The sequence below is a fragment of the Erythrolamprus reginae genome, chromosome 6 (assembly GCF_031021105.1).
Source record: "Erythrolamprus reginae isolate rEryReg1 chromosome 6, rEryReg1.hap1, whole genome shotgun sequence".
Classification (NCBI taxonomy): Eukaryota; Metazoa; Chordata; class Lepidosauria; order Squamata; family Dipsadidae; genus Erythrolamprus; species Erythrolamprus reginae.
The window spans coordinates 7,889,925-7,914,589 of NC_091955.1; the positions used below are offsets into that span (position 1 = coordinate 7,889,925).

General features: G+C 42.8%; 1 protein-coding gene across 2 annotated transcripts in view; it reads left to right on the forward strand.

Moving 5' to 3' along the window:
- CCDC146 (coiled-coil domain containing 146) overlaps window positions 1-24,665 on the forward strand; it is a 123,989-nt gene that overhangs the window by 11,135 nt on the left and 88,189 nt on the right. For both annotated transcript variants that reach the window (XM_070755190.1, XM_070755192.1), the window contains exon 2: window positions 2,573-2,795. In XM_070755190.1, the coding sequence (XP_070611291.1) occupies window positions 2,589-2,795 (207 nt within the window). In that variant the 5' untranslated portion in view covers window positions 2,573-2,588. The remainder of the gene's footprint in view (window positions 1-2,572; window positions 2,796-24,665) is intronic.

A 24,665-nucleotide genomic window follows, 5' to 3' on the forward strand; every position in this document is an offset into this window, starting at 1 on the left:
TGGGGAAAAAACTCTTCTTGTGTCTAGTTGTCTTGGTGTGCAGGGCTCTGTAGCGACGTTTTGAGGGTAGGAGTTGAAACAGTTTGTGTCCAGGATGTGAGGGGTCAGTCAATATTTTCCCCGCCCTCTTTTTGACTCGTGCAGTCTACAGGTCCTCAATGGAAGGCAGGTTGGAAGCAATTGTTTTTTCTGCAGTTCTGATTGTCCTCTGAAGTCTGTGTCGGTCTTGTTGGGTTGCAGCACCAAACCAGACAGTTTTAGAGGTGCAGATGACAGACTCAATGATTCCTCTGTAGAACTGGATCAGATGCTCCTTGGGCAGTTTGTGCACAACACCCCCCTCCCAGCAACTCCCCCGCTTTGGGTACGTGACGGCAAAAAGGTCAACCATCACTGATATATACAATGCCAGCATAGATTCTTCTTCCACGTAATAGCAGTTACAAACAGGAGAGGACAGTTAGTTTCATTTCAGCAGTTCAGAGCAGAGAAAGTGTACAGAGTGGGCTGAGCCACGCCTAGCATCAAGCTTAAGTTTAAATTTTGATTCTCTGCGCAGACTCAGAAGTGTTTTAAGCTCTCATTGGCCGACGTAGTTGCTATGCCTATTCATTGGCTGACCTTGTTAATATTGGCTCTCCCAGTTCACGAATATCTTAACAAGTTTCTTATTCATTTTGCACCAAGGGCCGACAGTTTAGTTTAGTTTAGTTTAGTTTTGAAGCATATATGAGATCACAAATAAAATTATAAACTTGATTATGAATACGTGAGATGGTTACGAATAAAAGGGAACGTTAGAACAGGAACGGTAGGCACGCTGGTGCGCTTATGCACGCCCCTTACAGACCTCTTAGGAATGGGGTGAGGTCTAAGGATAAAATGTTGGTTTGACTACTGTAATGCTCTCTACATGAGGCTACCTTTGAAAAGTGTTCGGAAACTTCAGATCGTGCAGAATGCAGCTGCGAGAGCTATCATGGGCTTTCCTAAATATGCCCGTGTCACACCAACACTCCGCAGTCTGCATTGGTTGCCGATCGGTTTCCGGTCACAATTCAAAGTGTTGGTTATGACCTATAAAGCCCTTTATGGCATCAGACCAGAATATCTCCGGGACCGTCTTCTGCCGCACGAATCCCAGAGAGTTGGCCTTCTCCAGGTCCCGTCGATTAAACAATTTTGTTTGGCGGGACCCAGGGGAAGAGCCTTCTCTGTGGCGGCTCCGACCCTCTGGAACCAACTCCTCCCAGATATCAGGGTTGCCCCCACCCTCCTTGCCTTTCGTAAGCTCCTTAAAACCCACCTCTGTCGTCAGGCGTGAGGGAATTAAGATATTCCCTTCCCCCCTAGGCTTATAAAATTTATGCATGGTATGTCTGTTTGTATGATTGGTCTCTTAAATTGGGGTTTTTTAAATTACTTTTTATATTAGATTTGTTATATTTGTCTTTTTTACTGCTGTTAGCCACCCCGAGTCTGCGGAGAGGGGCGGCATACAAATCTAATTAATAAATAAATAAAAATAAATAAACAGTAGACAGTCTAAGGTTACATTTTTGGGGATTTGAGGATATTACAACAGAGCTGGGTAGAACATTCCAGGCATTGAAGTTGTATTTTATGCAAGCAAGTTTGGAGCTGTTTACCCAGTGAAGGGATACCAAATTTTTTACCGCCACACTGTGGGCGTGGCTTATGCAGGACGCCCTGCATTTTCTTTCAACATCTTTCAGTGAAAATTGGGTGCTCTGGGGTGGAGCTCCATTTTCACGACCCTATTGTGCCCCCCACCATGCATGCGGGTGGCTCACAACAATAATAAAAACAATATTCCAGCGAAAACAAATCTAAGATTAAAAAGCACATAAAACCCTATCATATTTAAAAAAGCAAACAACATATACATACCCAAACATAAATATAAAAAAAATATTTGTGTGTTTGTGTATTGTTGTGGTTAAAGCTGAAATAGTCATTGACAGGTAGGACTTTGTAGCAGATAATTTTATGTACTATGCTTAGGTCAGACCGAAGGCGTCATGATTTTAACTTGTCTAAGGCCAAAATAGTTTATTTATTTTTATTTTATTTATTTATTTATTTTGTCCAATGCACAACGATACACAATGAAGGTTGTAGAGGTTATACTCGAGTAAAATATATTAGAGAAAGAATAGAAGTGAAAATTTAGGAATAGAATATATCAATTAGACGAGAATAGAAGGATATTATGAGAGTAGTATAAGAAGAATAGAATAGAAGAATAGGAGATACGATATAGGAGATATAGGAGAGACAATAGGACAGGGAATGGGAGGCACGCTAGTGCACTTATGCACGCCCCTTACTGACCTCTTAGGAATCTGGAGAGGTCAACTGTGTACAGTCTTGAGGGTAAAATGTTGTGGGTTAGGGGAAGGTACTACGAAGACTGGTGGTATATAAGGTATTCAGTTCAATTCTGTATAAATTATTTTATAATTTTGTGTTAAGGTATTCCGTTAAATTTAATTTCAGCTAAATTAAATCAGGTATCGAGTTAAATTTTGGGACGGTTGATGTTTCGCAGAATTCCAGGAAGGAAGATGGAGGGCTCCGAAGAGGAAAAAATTTCTAATTCCAGTGAGTCGGAAGGCGAGTATGACGCCGATGAAGAAGAAGGTGAAGAGGAATCTGGATCAGAACCAGAGAACCCAGAAGACCTTGTTTATGCCATGGCACCGACGGTCAACATTCAAGACGAAAGTGCCATTGATGTTGAGTCCTGCCCTGCGTTTGTGTATATCAATCAGGTAAGGTTTGCAATAATGGTGAATATCTGTAGCTCGGGTGTTGGATGAGGGTGAAGGTTTATTCATTCATTCATTCATTCATTCTATCTATCTATCTATCTATCTATCTATCTATCTATCTATCTATCTATCATTTATTTATTTATTTATTTTGTCCAATACACAATGAGGGTTTTAGTGGCTATATATCTATATACACATAGTAAAATACATGATGAAGGTTATAGAATAGAATAGAATAGAATAGAATAGAATTTTTATTGGCCAAGTGTGATTAGACACACAAGGAATTTGTCTTGGTGCATATGCTCTCAGCGTACATAAAATAAAATATACATTTGTCAAGAATCATGTAGTACAACACTTAATGATTGTCATAGGGGTCAAATAAGCAATGAAGAAGCAATATTAATAAAAATCTTAGCATATAAGCAACAAGTTAAAGTCATACAGTCAACATGGGAGGAAATGGGTGAAAGGAATGATGAGAAAAACTAGTAGAATAGAAGTGCAGATTTAGTAGAAAGTCTGAAAGTGTTGAAGGAATTATTTGTTTAGTAGAGTGATGGCGTTCGGAAAAAAACTGTTCTTGTGTCTAGTTATAGAGGAGATACTCATAGTAAAATATATTTAAGAGATAATAGAAAAGAAGATATAGTAATAGAACATATCAATGAAAGAATAGAAGGGATATAGGAATAGAAGAAAGGTATAGGAGATATAGGAGAGCAATAGGACAGGGGACGGAAGGCACTCTAGTGCACTTGTACTCGCCCCTTACTGACCTCTTAGGAATCTGGATAGGTCAACCGTAGATAATCTAAGGGTAAATTGTTGGGGGTTTGGGGATGACACTATGGAGTCCGGTAATGAGTTCCATGCTTTGACAACTCGGTTACTGAAGTCATATTTTTTACAGTCAAGTTTGGAGCGGTTAATATTAAGTTTAAATCTGTTGTGTGCTCTTCTGTTGTTGTGGTTGAAGCTGAAGTAGTCGGAGCTTGTGGATTGGTTTCTGAACGTCTCGTTCCCAGGTAGGTAACATCTTCAGTGGAATTTAGGGAATAGTGTTCCCTTGTTTATCGTGGGTGTTACGTTCCAGGACCCCCGATAAATGAAAATCCGTGAAGTAGGGACACTATATTTATTACATTATATTTATTTAAGTATTTATACACTATTAAGGCTTTATAAACCCTCCCGCACACTTTTACGCTACACAAACGTTTCCCATTCCCTTAATAATCATTCCCACACTGTTCTGTGCATGTATTGTACCTTTACACTTTTTTATTTATTTATTTTTATTTATTTATTTATTTAGTCCAATACATAATACACATTGAGGAGAATAGATATGTAGTAATGTAACTAAAGAAACGAATAGAAGAAAAGATATAAAAGTATAGGTGAACAAATTTGAAAGGAAGAAAAGATAAATGAGATAAGGAGAGACAATTGGACAGGGGACAGAAGGCACACTGGTGCACTTATGTACGCCCCTTATTGACCTCTTAGGAACCTGGAGAGATCAATCATGGATAGTCTAAGGGAAAAATGTTGGGGGTTAGGAGTTGACACTACTGAGTCAGGTAATGAGTTCCATGCTTCGACAACTCGGTTGCTGAAGTCATATTTTTTACAGTCAAGTTTGGAGCAGTTAATATTAAGTTTGAATCTGTTGTGTGCTCCTGTGTTGTTGCGGTTGAAGCTGAAGTAGTCATGCACAGGTAGAACGTTGCAGCATATGATCTTGTGGGCAATACTTAGATCGTGTTTTAGCCGTCGTAGTTCTAAGCTTTCTAGACCTAGGATTGATAGTCTATTTTCGTAGGGCATTCTGTTTCGAGTGGAGGAGTGAAGGGCTCTTCTGGTGAAGTATCTTTGGACGTTTTCAAGGGTGTTAATGTCCGAGATGTGGTATGGGTTCCAGACAGATGAACTGTATTCAAGGATGGAACTGAAACTATCTCAAAAGCCACCAAATGCCTCCCAGTTGTCAACAGGCAAGATAAGGTTTTACACAATCGCAACTTCCTGCCTCTCAAAAATTGTACGTGAGGTGATAATTAAGACTGAAGGATTACCGAAGCTCACAACTCAATTGTCTAGCCCAGAAGTTCAAAGCCTGCGATGCTATCTCAATTCCCGCTCAACAGTATTAAAAATACTTATAGCTCCGGTGGGAGTATCGTTAATAACCGTTTCATAACGTTCAACTCTGAGGAAGCGGATAAATTTAAAAATAAGCCTACGTCCGACAAACCTTGTTCTTCTCAAGCGGTTTAAAGGAAATTGAAAAGCGAAACAATTTAAGAATCCATTGTGAAACTGACACTGATCTATCACAGCTTCAGCCAAGAAGGAGACACAGGAAATTGACTTATCCAAGAACATGGAAATTGAAGTGAAAATGTGTTGAAAACAACACCATTATCTTGGCACGTTGCTTTGTTATATTGATGCTATGCATTTGACCTGACTGGAACTTTCTGAAACACAGTAACATAGAAGACTCACGGCAGAAAAAGACCTCATGGTCCATCTAGTCTGCCCTTATACTATTTCCTGTATTTTATCTTAGGATGGATATATGTTTATCCCAGGCATGTTTAAATTCAGTTACTGTGGATTTACCAACCACGTCTGCTGGAAGTTTGTTCCAAGGATCTACTATTCTTTCAGTGAAATAATATTTTCTCACGTTGCTTTTGATCTTTCCCCCAACTAACTTCAGATTGTGTCCCCTTGTTCTTGTGTTCACTTTCCCATTAAAAACACTTCCCTCCTGGACCTTATTTAACCCTTTCACATATTTAAATGTTTCGATCGTGTCCCCCCTTTTCCTTCTGTCCTCCAGACTATACAGATTGAGTTCATGAAGTCTTTCCTGATACGTTTCATGCTTAAGACCTTCCACCATTCTTGTAGCCCGTCTTTGGACCCGTTCAATTTTGTCAATATCTTTTTGTAGGTGAGGTCTCCCGAACTGAACACAGTATTCCAAATGGGGTCTCACCAGCGCTCTATATAAGGGGATCACAATCTCCCTCTTCCTGCTAGTTATACCTCTAGCTATGCAGCCAAGCATCCTACTTGCTTTTCCTACTGCCCGACCACACTGCTCACCCATTTTGAGACTGTCAGAAATCACTACCCCTAAATCCTTCTCTTCTGAAGTTTTTGCTAACACAGAACTGCCAATGCAATACTCAGATTGAGGATTCCTTTTCCCCAAGTGCATTATTTTACATTTGGAAACATTAAACTGCAGTTTCCATTGCTTTGACCATTTATCTAGTAAAGCTAAATCATTTCCCATATTACAGACCCCTCCAGGAATATCAACCCTATTGCACACTTTAGAGTCATCGGCAAATAGGCAAACCTTCCCTACCAAACCTTCCCCTATGTCACTCACAAACACTCACAAATACTTCTGAAATATTTTGTCTGTTTATCTCCCCAACACAATTTTATTTTGAATTTTTTATTATTAATTTTCAAACATATTTTAAGACAAACAAACAAGCAAACAACAAAAACAAAAGAACAATATATATATATAATATCAGCAAACATTCAATATTTCTGCATTGCTACAATGGATATTTCATTAATTCCTATAATAATATACATATTAATTAATTACAGTAATATTCATATTAATTCATGCAATCAGAAATCCCTTAATATTTACATATTTATATCCTTTGTTTAACTAGCTTTTATGTATCTTTTGTGATCTTTTTATTTCTATTTATTTAATTTTTTATTTTATTTATTGTCCAATACACAATGCGGGTTTTAGTGGGGGTGTGTATATATATATATATATATATGTGTGTGTGTGTGTGTGTGTGTGTGTGTGTGTGTGTGTTTTCGTAGATTTTCACGGGTACAGGTATGACGGTCTTGGTATATTCGGGTTTCTTCCCATGTAGGATGTGGAAATTTCTGGCGACGTTTCGACGAGGTCTCACTCGTCATCTTCAAACGTATCCCAGCCATAGAAACCAGACTCAGAACACACATTGTAAAGCAGGGGTCCCCAAACTTTTTACACAGGGGGCCAGTTCACTGTCCCTCAGACTGTTGGAGGGCCGGACTATTAAAAAAACGTGTGAACAAATCCCTATGCACACTGCACATACATTATTTAAAGTAAAAAACAAAATGGGAACAAATACAATATTTAATATTTATTCTTCCTTTCTCTCTCTCTCCCTTTCTCTCTGTCCTTCTGTCTTTCTAGTTCTCTCTCTTTCTCTCTGTCCTCTCTCTCTTTCTTTCTCTCTCTTCTCTCTTTCTCTCACTCACTCTTTATATCTCTCCCTCTTTCTCTCTCCCCCTCTCTCTCTCCCTTTCTCTCTCTCTCCCTTTCTATCTCTCCTCTTCCTTTCTCTCTCCCTCTCTATCTTTCCCTCTTTCTCTCCCCCCTCTTTCTTTCTCTCTCTCTTCTCTTTCTCTCACTCTTTCTCTCTACCTTTCTTTCTCTTTCTCTCTCTCCCTTTCTCTGTCCCTCTTTCTTTCTCTCTGTCCCTCCCTCTCTTTCTTTTTCTCTGTCCCTCTCTTTCTTTTTCTCTGTCCCTCTCTTTCTTTCTCTCTGTCCCTCTCTATCTTTCTCTCTGTCCCTCTCTCTTTCTCTCTGTCCCTCTCTTTCTTACTCTCTGTCCCTCTTTCTTTCTCTCTGTCTCTTTCTTTCTCTCTGTCCCTCTCTTTCTTTCTCTCTGTCCCTCTTTCTTTCTCTCTGTCCCTCTCTTTCTTACTCTCTGTCCCTCTCTTTCTTACTCTCTGTCCCTCTTTCTTTCTCTCTGTCCCTCTCTTTCTTTCTCTCTGTCCCTCTCTTTCTTTCTCTCTCTTATCTCTGTGTGTGGGGGGGAGGCGGCTGCTTGAAAACCCCTGACCTCCATCGCCTCCCCCCCACGGCACAAGGCGAGCACACCTCGCCACTGACACAGGCGGCGGGGACTGCCCTGTCCCCGTCCCCCTTGCGCAAAACTACGCAGCCCCAGATCGCTCGCTTCTCCAGCCAGCAAAGCCGACTGCCCGGCTTTGCTGGCTGATGCAGGAAAGGAAAGCCTCACATTTAAAAAGCACGCCACTTTCTGGGACTGCGGCGCCGTGGTGGCCTTCAAGCGCGGCCCTTCGCGGCGCCCCCCACCCGTTCCTGCAGGAAGAGATCGGGCACTTTACCGGGAGGTGGAGGCGGCGTGGGGCCGGACGCTGGGTGCCGGGGAGGGCGAAGGCGTGGACGCGCCTCTCAGCTGCAGAGCGGAACGGGGATGGAGATCCGCGGCGGAGTCCGGCGCTGGGGCCATGCGGGACCGCTCATCCAGGCGCGCGTGGACCGGCAAGCCTGGATGAGCGGTCCCGCATGGCCCCAGGCTCCCAACGCCGGACTCCGCCGCGGATCTCCATCCCCGTTCCGCTCTGCAGCTGAGAGGCGCGTCCACGCCTTCGCCCTCCCCGGCACCCAGCGTCCGGCCCCACGCCGCCTCCACCTCCCGGTAAAGTGCCCGATCTCTTCCTGCAGGAACGGGTGGGGGGCGCCGCGAAGGGCCGCGCTTGAAGTCCCAGAAAGTGGCGTGCTTTTTAAATGTGAGGCTTTCCTTTCCTGCATCAGCCAGCAAAGCCGGGCAATCGGCTTTGCTGGCTGGAGAAGCGAGCGATCTGGGGCTGCGTAGTTTTGCGCAGGGGGGACAGGGGGACAGGGCAGTCCCCGCCGCCTGTGTCAGCGGCGAGGTGTGCTCGCCTTGTGCCGTGGGGGGGAGGCGATGGAGGTCAGGGGTTTTCAAGCAGCCGCCTCCCCCCCACACACAAACTTAGCCATGGTGCACTTAGCTGTGACTTTCAGTGGACAGTTTTTCACTCACCGCGGAGGAGGAGGGGAGGAGGAGGAGGTGGAGAGGCAAGGGGGCGGGGAGGAAAGCGGCCCTGCAATTGGCCAATTTCTTTCTCGCCTTTAGGGAGAGGAACTGTTGCTGCTCTGCCATAGGGCAGCAACAGTTTCTCTCCCTAAAGGCGACAAAGGAAGGGGCCAATTGCAGGCCCGCTTTCCTCCCCGCCCCCTTGCCTCTCCACCTTCTCCTCGCTGAGCAGCCGACCGCGGTGAGTTGACAGGAGATTCGGGAGCTTATTTTATCGACCAGTAAAATCTCGTGAGCTTGCCACGGGCCGGTTAAAAGACCTCGTTGGGCCGCATCCGGCCCGCGGGCCGTAGTTTGGGGACCGCTGTTGTAAAGCAATCAAGTAGCCTGCAAGTTCCAACTACTCAGGATATCACGCCTAATCTACAACCATTAACTAATCAGCATACCTCAGCTACATCAACGACCCCAATTGTTACCCCACTGACTCACCAGGAAGTTTCTACACAGCAGGCAATTGCTGAGCCATCAAACCACACCCAGCCACCAGTATTTATAGAAGGAAGGCAGCTCAGGTCTCGCTGTGTTCGCCTGAGAACAAGGACAGAAACACCAGCCTGAAGATGACGAGTGAGACCTCGTCGAAACGTCGCCAGAAATTTCCAAATCCTACACGGGAAGAAACCCGAATATACCAAGCCCGTCATATATATATATATATACATACATACATACATACATACATACATACATACATATATTTGTTTTCGTAGATTTTCACGGGTATATGTATGTAGATTGTTCTGAGTTCGGGTTTTGCCCCGTGTAATATTTTGAGTGTCTATGCGACGTTTCGGTGAAATCACATTCACCATCATCAGGCTGAAGTTTTAAGCTTCGTGTTGCTGTAAATATGAAATGTTTGTAACTGCCATTTCTTCCTTATATATAGTGTTGGGGGTGGAGATTTGGTTTGAATGTAGCAAATAGATTGGGTGACTATGTTTTAGTGATTTGATTGGTTGGTGGAATCACACTTACTTGGAAGATTGATATGGTGATTATTCTGATATGTTTTTTTGTTTAAGGCTGGTTTCCAAATCTCTGGTAGGCGGGACGTATCATCCCTTTTATTTATGCATAGGGGGCGTTTCTCAATCTCTATAGCTTCTCTGGTAATTCTTCTGTATAAATTTTCTGTTTTGGAAAGTAATTTAGTTTTTTCAAAGTCAATTTCGTGCCCTGTTTTTTTAATGTGCTGGACAAGGGAGGAAGTCTTTTCTTCTTTTTTAACTGCATTCTCATGTTCTGCAATGCGTTGGCTCACTCTTCGATTGGTTTATCCAATGTATGTGGCTGCACATGTTTTGCAAGGGATTTCATAGATTCCTTGGTGTTCTAGTCGGATTTTATCTTTTGGGTTCCTTAGGATGTTTGATATTTTTTGGTTAGTGACAAATGAAGTTTTAATATTATGTTTGTGCAGGATTTTACTAATTTTGTCTGTGGTGCCTTTGATGTAAGGGAGAAGGGTGGTACCATTGTCCTGTTCTTGATCTTGATTTTTGGGGGGTGTCTCTTTTTTGATTAGGTTTGTGATTGTTTTCCTTTCGAATCCATTAGAAATTAATACATCTTTGAGTTTGTTCAATTCAGTTTTTAAGTGCTCCTGGTCAGGTAGGCGTTTGGTTCTGGTGATGAGAGTTTTGGCTACTGAGGTGATTTGTGCGGGGTGGTGGTGGGAGTGTGCATTTAGGTAACGGTTGGTATGGGTTTTCTTTTAGTAGATGCAGTTAAAAAAGAAGAAAAGACTTCCTCCCTTGTCCAGCACATTAAAAAAACAGGGCACGAAATTGACTTTGAAAAAACTAAATTACTTTCCAAAACAGAAAATTTATACAGAAGAATTACCAGAGAAGCTATAGAGATTGAGAAACGCCCCCTATGCATAAATAAAAGGGATGATACGTCCCGCCTACCAGAGATTTGGAAACCAGCCTTAAACAAAAAAACATATCAGAATAATCACCATATCAATCTTCCAAGTAAGTGTGATTTCACCAACCAATCAAATCACTAAAACATAGTCACCCAATCTATTTGTTACATTCAAACCAAATCTCCACCCCCAACACTATATATAAGGAAGAAATGGCAGTTACAAACATTTCATATTTACAGCAACACGAAGCTTAAAACTTCAGCCTGATGATGGTGAATGTGATTTCACCGAAATGTCGCATAGACATGCAAAATATTACACAGGGCAAAACCTGAACTCAGAACAATCTACATACATATACCCGTGAAAATCTACGAAAACAAATATATATATATATATATATATATATATATTGTGTGTGTGTGTGTAGATTGTTCTGAGTTCGGGTTTTGCCCTGTGTAATATTAAAACCCGAACTCAGAACAATCTACATACATATACCCATGAAAACCTACGAAAAGTATTTATATACACACACACACACACAGTAAAATACATGATGGAGATACTCATAGTAAATATATATCTAAGAAAGAATAGAAGAGAAGAAATAGGAATAGAACATATAAATGAAAGAATAGAAGAGATATAGGAATAAAAGAAAGGTATAGGAGATATAGGAGAGCAATAGAAAAGGGGATGAAAGGCACTCTATTTATTTATTTTGTCCAATACGCAATGAGAGTTTTAGTGGGTATATATATATATATACAAATAGTAAAATACATGATGAAGGTTATAGAGGAGATACTCATAGTAAAATATATCTATGAAAGAATAGAAAAGAAGATATAGTAATAGAACATATCAATGAAATAATAGAAGAAGAGATATAGGAATAGAAGAAAAGAATAGGAGATATAAGAGAGCAATAGGACAGGGGACAGAAGGCACTCTAGTGCACTTGTACTCGCCCCTTACTGACCTCTTCGGAATCTGGATAGGTCAACCATAGATAATCTAAGGGTAAATAGTTGGGGGTTTGGGGATGACACTATGGAGTCTGGTAATGAGTTCCACGCTTTGATAACTCGGTTACTGAAGTCATAGTTTTTTACAGTCAAGTTTGGAGCTTAGTGTCCAAAAACAATGATAGTGCAAGGCTTACTTCAGCCGCATACAAAAATACAGGAAAAAACGAACAAAGACAACCTGGAATGAGCAAAGACATTTCAGGAGTCCTTTTGAATCTTTGAAGCAAACAGCAAGTCCCAGAGTTTTCACCTCCCACTTGTCTGAAAAAGCTGGGTTGAAAACTCCAACGGCACGGAACAGAAACTTCAGAGCAGGAATCACAAAATAACACAGATAAATAGCCACAGTTTGCCTTGGGCATCTGTTCCCTTTTATCCCTTTAGCCCTCATTAAGGAAACCACACCCAGCCCTCAGTATAAGAACCACACCCAGCCCAGGTGCTACGATGATGACTTGTAATACTCCTTCAGTCGATCCCTTCTCTGCATAGCTCTTCTGCTACGCAGATCAATATATTGAGCTGCAGAAGAACCCAGAGACGAAAAACTGTCTGAGGGACTGTATGTCAAATCCCCTGGGGTGTCTGCTGAATCCTGCGTACCAGTGGCTTCGTCCTCCTGGCTGTCTGCCACGTCTTCCTGGCTGTCAGCCACATCTTCCTGGCTGTCAGCCAGGCTTTCGCATTCAGTGTGTGCCGCCTCTCTCCCATCTGTGGGAGCAACGGCTGGCCCAGGCCCAAACACAACATGTATTGGACAAAATAAATAAATAAAATAAAATAAAATAAATAAATAAATATTATGCAAGCACAAGCAATAGAACAAAGTCTTTACGTAGCACTGGCTGCTAGTAAGCTCTAATTCCTAATGGCCAGTGAAGAGAGCCTTTTTCTTCGCAATAGAGAAGAAAATATTAGCACAATTACCAGTAATGTACTAGGAAGGGCAACTCTATCGTACACGGAGGGGTTAGAGAATTAGACTTTAATCAAAATATTTCTATAGACATGCAGTGTTTTGAACAACTCATGAAAACATTTGCACGAAAGGCAATTCTCTTTTACGATACATAGAACATTCTGATAAGAGGATTCCCAAATGTCCAAAGTCCTGTCTGGGTATTAAGAGAGAATGCTTTTCTTATTTCTGCTTTTATCTTCAGAGTGGAAGGAGAGGTTATAGCAGTGGGTTGCTCATGGTTCGGCCCGGTTCTGCAAAAGAAGCAGTGGCAATGGCAGGAGGCTTCGTTCACCTGCCCAGCATGCTTCTGCACATGCACAGAAGCATTGCGTGCACATGAACCTGTAGCTACGGGTTTCAGAACACACTACTGCTTATAGTCATGTATACGTGTTTCCAAATGTAAAATAATGCACTTGGGGAAAAGGAATCCTCAATCTGAGTATTGCATTGGCAGTTCTGTGTTAGCAAAAACTTCAGAAGAGAAGGATTTAGGGGTCGTGATTTCTGACAGTCTCAAAATGGGTGAGCAGTGTGGTCGGGCAATAGGAAAAGCAAGTAGGATGCTTGGCTGCATAGCTAGAGGTATAACAAGCAGGAAGAGGGAGATTGTGATCCCGCTATATAGAGTGCTGGTGAGACCCCATTTGGAATACTGTGTCCAGTTCTGGAGACCTCACCTACAAAAAGATATTGACAAAATTGAACGGGTCCAAAGACGGGCTACAAGAATGGTGGAAGGTCTTAAGCATAAAACGTATCAGGGAAGACTTCATGAACTCAATCTGTATAGTCTGGAGGACAGAAGGAAAAGGGGGGACATGATCGAAACACTTAAATATGTTAAAGGGTTAAATAAGGTCCAGGAGGGAAGTGTTTTTAATAGGAAAGTGAACACAAGAACAAGGGGACACAATCTGAAGTTAGTTGGGGGAAAGATCAAAAGCAACGTGAGAAAATATTATTTCACTGAAAGAGTAGTAGATCCTTGGAACAAACTTCCTGCAGACGTGGTTGGTAAATCCACAGTAACTGAATTTAAACATGCCTGGGATAAACATATATCCATTGTAAGATAAAATACAGGAAATAGTATAAGGGCAGACTAGATGGACCGTGAGGTATTTTTCTGCCATCAGTCTTCTATGTTTCTATGTTTCTATAGTCTATCACCATATTTTGGAGTGTAAGATACATTGAAGTATAAGATGCACCTTTGTTTTTGGGGAGGAAAATAGTGGGGGGAGATCTGCTTACCTGGTATTCATTTTGGCTAGCATCCTTAATCTGGTCAGCTTTAGCGCATTATTTTATCCCATGGTTAGGGCTTAAAAATAACTTATTTGGAGCGAGTAGCAATGAAAAAAAAGCCTGCAAAGACTTAAGGCTGGAAAAAAAAACCTCCTTTGGAGACAATAGCAATGAAAAAAAGCTTGCAAGTCCAGGAAGATCGTTAGCACCCATTAGGGCTGGGGGCGAAAAAGCTTTGGAAAAGCTACATTCAAAGTAAAAGATGCAGCCAAATTTTCAGCCTCTTTTAGTGGGGTAAAAGGTGTCTCTTATTGTTTTGCCAGGCTCTCTGGTAGAAGCCTCCTGAAAATTCAAGGATACCAATTTCAGACACACACACACGTTTGAAAATTCAAAACAATGTTCTTTATCACAAAAGTCAAAATAAACTAAGCACTCTTTTTGTATTGCAAACAGCACTCTTCCTAAAACAACCAGATAGTCTGTACAATTTCCCTTAAGCAGTCATTAAGTACCAGCAGCTGTGGAGTAACTTCACACCCCTTCTTCTTCCAACGAAGGGAGACACACACACACACACACACACACACACACACACACTGCTCTGCTTTGGTTTCAAAGGCGTGAAAAAGCAACAAAGTCCAGCACACAAGATTCCTGACGAAACTGCAACAGATATTCTTCCACAATGGCCAAACCCGGCTGCTGCTATTTAAAATAATTCTTCATATTGCAACAAAAAGTCTAAAAAACCCATAATTCTATATGTCTAATAAAGCAATTACTCCAATAACAAAGTATGTCATATTATATAGTAATTAAATAGATTATATATACAATAAATTTGAATATTACAACTAAAAGAAAACCTAAGTAAATTTTTAAAAATATAATTTGGATATGTTTAAGCTAGTTTATTCCAATAATATTTTTAATGTGTTATATCAAGTGCTTATTTTATTGATGAATTCTTTACTCGGTTTACAGTTCGAATGATAGACAAATTGGAGTATTTTTTGGTTACTTCTGTTGGTCTTACCATTATTGGGCTGGATATAATTCGACATATAACATGCACTCAAGAATAAAAGTATAAACTCAATTTTTAAAAAATTCAAATAAAAGAGAAATTCTATTGTGTTATCAAATTATGTTATGATGATCATTGTTTCTTGGTAAGATTTTCTGCCTATATTTGTCTTCAGAATAGATGATGCATTTTTTTATTCAACTCCTGACACTTCACCAGAAAATAATAGATTTATATGCATCCCCTTATACAGACTGCTTTCTTTTTGTGTCACAATGTGGCATTATTTAGGGAATTGCTAGGAATTTTAAAAATGGTCCAAAGGGAACAATTGAGAATAATTTAAGTTAGTTTCACAGCACTGTTTCCAAGATGACATCAGTCTCAGGCTAAACCTTTCCATGTAGCTGTAATACATTATAAATGGTCTTTTTCACAAAAAAAAAAATGACTTGGATAGAATAGAATGATCCCATCAACTAGTGATTTTTATTTATTAGGATCAAAACAGGAGCCTATTTTTCCCTCTAATGGTCATCCCCAAATGTCCAACTGATCATAATTTCCACTGAAACCGGCTATTTGGACCGGGACTCACTGCTCACAGTCACTCATGCTCTCAGCACCTTGAGGTTCAACTACTGCAACGCTCTCTACATGGGGCTACCTTTGAAAAGTGTTCGGAAACTTCAGATCGTGCAGAATGCAGCTGCGAGAGCAATCATGGGCTTTCCCAAATATGCCCATGTTACACCAACACTCCGCAGTCTGCATTGGTTGCCGATCAATTTCCGGTCAGAATTCAAAGTGTTGGTTATGACCTTTAAAGCCCTTCATGGCATTGGACCAGAATATCTCCGAGACCGCCTTCTGCCGCACAAATCCCAGTGACCGATTAGGTCCCACAGAGTGGGCCTTCTCCGGGTCCCGTCAACTAAACAATGTTGGTTGGCGGGCCCCAGGGGAAGAGCCTTCTCTGTGGCGGCCCCAGCCCTCTGGAACCAACTCCCCCCAGAGATTAGAACTGCCCCTACCCTCCTTGCCTTTCGTAAACTCAAAACCCACCTTTGTTGTCAGGCATGGGGGAATTGAGATATCTCCCACGGGCCTATATAATTTATGTATGGTATGTTTGTAGGTATGTCTGCTTAAAAGTGGGGTTTTATTGTATTGTGAGCCGCCCTGAGTCTACGGAAAGGGGCGGCATACAAATCTAATAAATAAATAAATAAATAAATAATATTGGTCTGACTTGTCAAACAGGAACATAACGTTTGATGAAGAAAAAGAGACAGAACATGTGTTCTAAATTAACAAAGAAATGGAAGTCATAGTATTGATGATTGAGTCATAACAGCTGTTGCTTAATAAGTGTTGGAAGAAATGGCCATTTGGGTTCGGTTCCAAATGGGAAGAAAGACAGTGGAAACTTGGAAAGATGGTTTAATGGTGGATAGCAGGACCACATGGGACTTGGGAGTCCTGGGCAAAAAGAGAGCATGTGGGTGAGAGAGGGAGAGAGATTTATTTATACCCTCTCTTCGGCCCCGTCTTGGAGTTCCTGTTCCTGGGTTCCTTCAAGAGTTGTTAATCTAATCCTAAATAGCTTCTGCTCTGGCAACCTCATTTATTTTACCAGAGCTTACAAAACTTTCGCCAGACCCATCCTAAAATACAGCTTGGAACCCATACCGCTTCTCGGATATTAACACCCTTGAAAATGTCCAAAGATACTTCACCAGAAGAGCCCTTCACTCCTCCACTCGAAACAGAATACCCTACGAAAGCAGACTATCAATCCTAGGTCTAGAAAGCTTAGAACTACGACGCCTAAAACACGATCTAAGTATTGCCCACAAGATCATATGCTGCAACATCTTGCCTACCAACGACCACTTCAGCTTCAATCACAACAACACAAGAGCATGCAACAGATTCAAGTTTAATTTTAACCACTCCAAACTTGACTGTAAAAAATAGGACTTTAGCAATTGAGTTGTCGAAGCGTGGAACTCATGACCGGACTCCGTAGTATCATCCCCTAACCCCCAACATTTTACCCTTAGACTATCCACGGTTGACCCCTCCAGATTCCTAAGAGGTCAGTAAGGGGTGTGGTGGAAGGTCTTAAGCATAAAACGTATCAGGAAAGACTTAATGAACTCCATCTGCATAGTCTGGAGGACAGAAGGAAAAAGGGGGACATGATTGAAACATTTAAATATGTCAAAGGGTTAAATAAGGTTCAGGAGGGAAGTGCTTTTAATAGGAAAGTGAACATAAGAACAAGGGGGCACAGTCTGAAGTTAGTTGGGGGAAAGATCAAAAGCAACATGAGAAAATATTATTTTACTGAAAGAGTAGTAGATCCTTGGAACAAACTTCCAGCAGACGTGGTTGGTAAATCCACAGTAACTGAATTTAAACATTCCTGGGATGAACATAGATCCATCCTAAGATAAAATACAAAAAATAGTATAAGGGCAGACTAGATGGATCATGAGGTCTTTTTCTGCCGTCAGTCTTCTGTTTCTTTATTTTTTTTCAAATATTTTATTGATTTTCAAAAGAAAAACACACATAGCAAACACCACATGTAACATTTAGTATAGCTGCAGTCGCTCCGCTCAAAATAGAAGTCATCATTATAATAAGAGGGAAAAAAAGAATATTAAAATCATTTTGTTATACTACATCATCTATATCAGGGGTCCCCAAACTTTTTACACAGGGGGCCAGTTCACTGTCCCTCAGACTGTTGGAGGGCCGGACTATTAAAAAAACGTGTGAACAAATCCCTATGCACACTGCACATACATTATTTAAAGTAAAAAACAAAATGGGAACAAATACAATATTTAATATTTATTCTTCCTTTCTCTCTCTCTCCCTTTCTCTCTGTCCTTCTGTCTTTCTAGTTCTCTCTCTTTCTCTCTGTCCTCTCTCTCTTTCTTTCTCTCTCTTCTCTCTTTCTCTCACTCACTCTTTATATCTCTCCCTCTTTCTCTCTCCCCCTCTCTCTCTCCCTTTCTCTCTCTCTCCCTTTCTATCTCTCCTCTTCCTTTCTCTCTCCCTCTCTATCTTTCCCTCTTTCTCTCCCCCCTCTTTCTTTCTCTCTCTCTTCTCTTTCTCTCACTCTTTCTCTCTACCTTTCTTTCTCTTTCTCTCTCTCCCTTTCTCTGTCCCTCTTTCTTTCTCTCTGTCCCTCCCTCTCTTTCTTTTTCTCTGTCCCTCTCTTTCTTTTTCTCTGTCCCTCTCTTTCTTTCTCTCTGTCCCTCTCTATCTTTCTCTCTGTCCCTCTCTCTTTCTCTCTGTCCCTCTCTTTCTTACTCTCTGTCCCTCTTTCTTTCTCTCTGTCTCTTTCTTTCTCTCTGTCCCTCTCTTTCTTTCTCTCTGTCCCTCTTTCTTTCTCTCTGTCCCTCTCTTTCTTACTCTCTGTCCCTCTCTTTCTTACTCTCTGTCCCTCTTTCTTTCTCTCTGTCCCTCTCTTTCTTTCTCTCTGTCCCTCTCTTTCTTTCTCTCTCTTATCTCTGTGTGTGGGGGGGAGGCGGCTGCTTGAAAACCCCTGACCTCCATCGCCTCCCCCCCACGGCACAAGGCGAGCACACCTCGCCACTGACACAGGCGGCGGGGACTGCCCTGTCCCCGTCCCCCTTGCGCAAAACTACGCAGCCCCAGATCGCTCGCTTCTCCAGCCAGCAAAGCCGACTGCCCGGCTTTGCTGGCTGATGCAGGAAAGGAAAGCCTCACATTTAAAAAGCACGCCACTTTCTGGGACTGCGGCGCCGTGGTGGCCTTCAAGCGCGGCCCTTCGCGGCGCCCCCCACCCGTTCCTGCAGGAAGAGATCGGGCACTTTACCGGGAGGTGGAGGCGGCGTGGGGCCGGACGCTGGGTGCCGGGGAGGGCGAAGGCGTGGACGCGCCTCTCAGCTGCAGAGCGGAACGGGGATGGAGATCCGCGGCGGAGTCCGGCGCTGGGGCCATGCGGGACCGCTCATCCAGGCGCGCGTGGACCGGCAAGCCTGGATGAGCGGTCCCGCATGGCCCCAGGCTCCCAACGCCGGACTCCGCCGCGGATCTCCATCCCCGTTCCGCTCTGCAGCTGAGAGGCGCGTCCACGCCTTCGCCCTCCCCGGCACCCAGCGTCCGGCCCCACGCCGCCTCCACCTCCCGGTAAAGTGCCCGATCTCTTCCTGCAGGAACGGGTGGGGGGCGCCGCGAAGGGCCGCGCTTGAAGTCCCAGAAAGTGGCGTGCTTTTTAAATGTGAGGCTTTCCTTTCCTGCATCAGCCAGCAAAGCCGGGCAATCGGCTTTGCTGGCTGGAGAAGCGAGCGATCTGGGGCTGCGTAGTTTTGCGCAGGGGGGACAGGGGGACAGGGCAGTCCCCGCCGCCTGTGTCAGCGGCGAGGTGTGCTCGCCTTGTGCCGTGGGGGGGAGGCGATGGAGGTCAGGGGTTTTCAAGCAGCCGCCTCCCCCCCACACACAAACTTAGCCATGGTGCACTTAGCTGTGACTTTCAGTGGACAGTTTTTCACTCACCGCGGAGGAGGAGGGGAGGAGGAGGAGGTGGAGAGGCAAGGGGGCGGGGAGGAAAGCGGCCCTGCAATTGGCCAATTTCTTTCTCGCCTTTAGGGAGAGGAACTGTTGCTGCTCTGCCATAGGGCAGCAACAGTTTCTCTCCCTAAAGGCGACAAAGGAAGGGGCCAATTGCAGGCCCGCTTTCCTCCCCGCCCCCTTGCCTCTCCACCTTCTCCTCGCTGAGCAGCCGACCGCGGTGAGTTGACAGGAGATTCGGGAGCTTATTTTATCGACCAGTAAAATCTCGTGAGCTTGCCACGGGCCGGTTAAAAGACCTCGTTGGGCCGCATCCGGCCCGCGGGCCGTAGTTTGGGGACCGCTGATCTATATGGTATGCATAACTGTCAATTTTGATATAATGAATATAGACATAAGCAAAGATTTATAAACATCCATGTAAAGTTTTTCAAGAGAGAATAGAGAAAGAAAATAAAAAAGAAAAGAATTTGATATTTATGTTATGTATAATATATATTGTAAATAGTCACTAACTATTATGGTTTATCTACTAACTTCAGATATTCAAAATAATTTTGAATTTATTTCTTTTTCTTTATTTCCCACCAAATATAAACCTTCTGCCAGACATCATAAAATTCTGATTCTTCTATGTTTCAAGGAAGGAAGGAAGGAAGGAAGGAAGGAAGGAAGGAGGGAGGGAGGGAGGGAGGGAGGGAGGAAGGAAGAAAGGAAGGAAGGAAGGAACATAAATAAATATATACGTACATACATGAATACATATATACATCGCCTTTTTAATGCTGCTAAGATCCAGAAGCACTTCCTTAGGAAAGTCTTTCAGGCAGGCCTTCGTGAAGGCTGGTGATGAGTTTATTTGCCATTCATGTATTTTAAACAGGACTTTATCTTGTTTTGTTTTGCTTTGTTTTGATAGGAGAGCATCCCAGAGATGGAAAGTATGATAGACATTAAAATAGCATCAATAATTGTCAGACCCAAGTCCAAAGACAACACATTGAGATCCAATCAAGCCCAGCGCTTTATTTGCTTACATCTAGTAGACGGAATCTTGCCAAACTAAAGCTTTAATCTTCTAATTTTTAAGGTTAGAAGGTTAAAGAGACATTCTAGTCTCCTGAGAAGGCATCCAGACACATTCTGGTTTGTGTGGCTAGAATTTTGGGACCGCACAGTCTCTTAATTTGGGCTTCTCTCTGGAATGTATTCTGTAGGTGCTCGTGCTGGGATCCCCCCCTACCCTTCCCCAGGTGCAAATTCCACCATATCAATAGAATACAATTCTGTGTCTCTCTTGGGAACAATTGCATTAATTTGGAATGCAAAGCCTACACTCTATTGCTCAACTATCATTAGAAACATAGAAGATTGACTGCAGAAAAAGACCTCATGGTCCATCTCATCTGTCCTTATACTATTCCCTGTATTTTATCTTAGGATGGATTTTTATTTTATTTTATTTTATTTTATTTTATTTTCTATTCTATTCTATTCTATTCTATTCTATTCTATTTTATTTTATTTTATTTTATTTTATTATTTTATTATTTTATTTTATTTTATATGCCGCCCTTCTCCTTAGACTCAGAGTGGCTTACAACATGTTAGCAATAGCACTTTTTAACAAAGCCAGCCTATTGCCCCCACAATCCGGGTCCTCATTTGACCCACCTCGGAAGGATGGAAGGCTGAGTCAACCTTGAGCTGGTGATGAGATTTGAACCGCTGGCCTACAGATCTACAGTCAGCTTCAGTGGCCTGCAGTACTGCACTCTACCTGCTGCGCCACTCCGGCTTTGTTTATCCCAGGCATGTTTAAATTCTGTTACTGTGGATTTACCAACCACGTCTGCTGGAAGTTTGTTCCAAGGATCTACTACTCTTTCAGTCAAATAATATTTTCTCACGTTGCTTCTGATCTTTCCCCCAACTAACCTCAGATTGTGCCCCCTTGTTCTTGTGTTCACTTTCCTATTAAAAACACTTCCCTCCTGAACCTTATTTAACCCTTTGACATATTTAAATGTTTTGACCATGTCCCCCCTTTTCCTTCTGCCCTCCAGACTATGCAGATAAAAAATATTTCACCCTTGATTTCACCCAGTCTTTTTAGTTCAATAAGTCTCTACTTTTATTGATAACGAAGACTGAAATCTTTCATCCTTGCTAGCCAAACCACACGGGTGCATCTGGCCAGCAGCAACAGGATCATAAATTGGGAACTAATGATCTTTTGTGTTTTTAGAGCTGGGGGAAAACAGCCCTTTCTTTTTGTCTGCGCTGCTTTTCCTGGACTCGATGATGTCCACGTTGGTAGGGGGAGATAGGCCTTCCCCTTATCACCCTGTCTGAAACTTTACCAGCAGACTGGAATGCAAACATGAGCAGTCCCGTTTTTTAAAAATATTCCTCTAACCGCACGACTAGCCTGAAGAATGTCCACGAAATCGATGCGGAGAGGTTCACGGAGGGAACGAAAGCAGCATCTGTCTTTCCTTTTGATGCCAGGGGTAGCTGTGGCACTTTCAAGTCGTTCCAAAGCATTTGAGGCATGTAGCATGGTAATTATCAAAGTGTTGGTCGTGACCTATAAAGCCCTGCATGGCATCGGACCAGAATATCTCCGGGACCGCCTCCTGTCGCATGAATCCCAGCGGCCGAGTAGGTCCCACAGAGTTGGCCTTCTCCGGGTGCCGTCGACTAAACAATGTCGTCTGGCGGGATCTAGGGGAAGAGCCTTCTCTGTGACGGCCCCGGCCCTCTGGAACCAACTCCCCCCAGGTATCAGAGTTGCCCCCATCCTCCTTGCCTTTCGTAAGCTCCTTAAAACCCACCTCTGTCGTCAGGCATGGGGGAATTGAAACATTCCCTCCCCCTAGGCTTATAACGAGCCGGGGTGGCGCAGCAGGTAGAGTGCTGTACTGCGGGCCACTGAAGCTGACTTGTAGATCTGAAGGTCAGCGGTTCAAATCTCATCACCGGCTCAAGGTTGACTCAGCCTTCCATCCTTCCGAGGTGGGTCAAATGAGGACCCGGATTGTGGGGGCAATAGGCTGGCTCTGTTAAAAAAAGTGCTATTGCTAACATGTTGTAAGCCGCCCTGAGTCTAAGGAGAAGGGCGGCATAAAAATTAAATTAAATAAATAAATAAAATTTATGCATGGTATGTTAGTATGTATGATTGGTTTTTAAATTGGGGTTTTAAATTAACTTAAACTTAAATATTGGATTTGTTTACATTGTATTATTATTGCTGTGAGCCGCCCCAAGTCTGCGGAGAGGGGCGGCATACAAATCTGATTAATAAATAAATATATAAACTCCCCCCAAGATTCGGACTGCCCCCACCCTCCTTGCCTTCCGCAAGATGTTGAAGACCAATTTATGTCGCCAAGCATGGGGGGATTGATGCCCCCCCTTCTGACTAGTAGGACTTGAGTGTGGTGCGATTGTGTAGTCTGCTTGTTTTTTAATGATAGTGGGTTTGTTAACTTTGTCTTTTAACATTAGATTTGTATTGTATTGCTATTGTTGTTGTGAGCTGCTCCGAGGCCTTGGAGAGGGGCGGCATGCAAATGTAATAAATTATTATTATTACCGTATTATTATTATTATTATTATTATTATTATTATTATTATTATTATTATTATGTCGATACAACACAGCAAACGAGATCCCTATGCTGGATTTCGTATTTCATCACCAGTCGGGTGCTTCCCAAGCACCTAGGACTGCGTGATGTAGCGGCGAATTATGTTTGCCGATCCCAATAAAGTGGCCTTTTGCAATTGACAGATGGAGATTTTGTCAATTCCGATGGTTTTCAAATGTCTGCTGAGATCCCTTGGCACTGCGCCCAGCGTGCCAAGGACCACTGGGACCACTTTCACTGGCTTATGCCAGAGTCGTTGCAGCTCGATTTTAGATCTTCGTATTTCACTAATTTCTCTAGCTGCTTCTCCTTAATTCTGCTGTCTCCTGGGATTGCGATGTCGATGATCCATACTTTCTTTTTCTCCACAATTAGGATGTCTGGTGAAAAAGAAAGTATGGATCATCGACATTGCTATTATTATTATTATTATTATTATTATTATTATTATTATTATTAATTGTGCAATTGTGCATATGTGCAGGGCGGTCCTGGAGTTTCAAAATGGTGGCTGGATTAATATTTTTATAACTGGGAGGCTGGAATTAAAGAACGTACGTAGCTTGATAAATACCGAGCAGATGTCGCAGTATTAATAAATGCAGCAGAGGTGATTCTGCCCCCACTGTATGAGTATATGGGAAACACTTTCGGAGATGTGCGGGGAGCCACATCTCCAGAGGGACAGTTGGATAAGAAGCTCCCTAATTTCTTAGGCTGTAAAGGTGACGGAGGAAAAATACACTTGCAAGTTCCTGCTAAAGTAACTTTGCTAAAATTTGCAAATTCTAAATACAGTACCTGTACAGTGATACCTTGTCTTACAAATGCCTCGTCATACAAACTTTTCGAGATACAAACCCGGGCTTTAAGATTTTTTTGCCTCTTCTTACAAACTATTTTCACCTTACAAACCCACCGCGCCGCTGGGGTGCCCCGCTTCCAAACTTCCGTTGCCAACGAAGCACCCGTTATTGCACTGCTGGGATTACCCTGAGGCTCCCCTCCATGGGAAACCCCACCTCTGGACTTCCGGGCTCCCCTCCATGGGAAACCCCACCTCTGGACTTCCGGACTCCCCTCCATGGGAAACCCCACCTCCGGACTTCCCCACCAGCATCGCAAAAACACAGAGATGCGGAGGTGGGGTTTAGAGGACTTCGGTGTTTTTGCGATGCTGCGATTTCACTGATTTCACTGATTTTGCGATGCTGCGATTTCCCTTTGCTGGGAAACCGCACCTCTGGACTTCCGTTGCTAGTGAAGCACCCGTTTTTGCACTGCTGGGATTCCCCTGCAGCATTGCAAAAACACAGAGGTCCGGAGGTGGGGTTTCCCATGGAGTGGAGCCTCAGGGGAATCCCAGCAGTGCAGAAACGGGCGCTTCGACTGGCAAAAGGGGTGAGTTTTGGGCTTGCACACATTAATCGCTTTTCCATTGATTCCTATGGGAAACATTGTTTCGTCTTACAAACTTTTCACCTTACAAATTTCGTCCCGAAACCAATTAAGTTCGTAAGACGAGGTATCACTGTACTAAGAATATCAACACATGGCTTTGAAAATTAACCG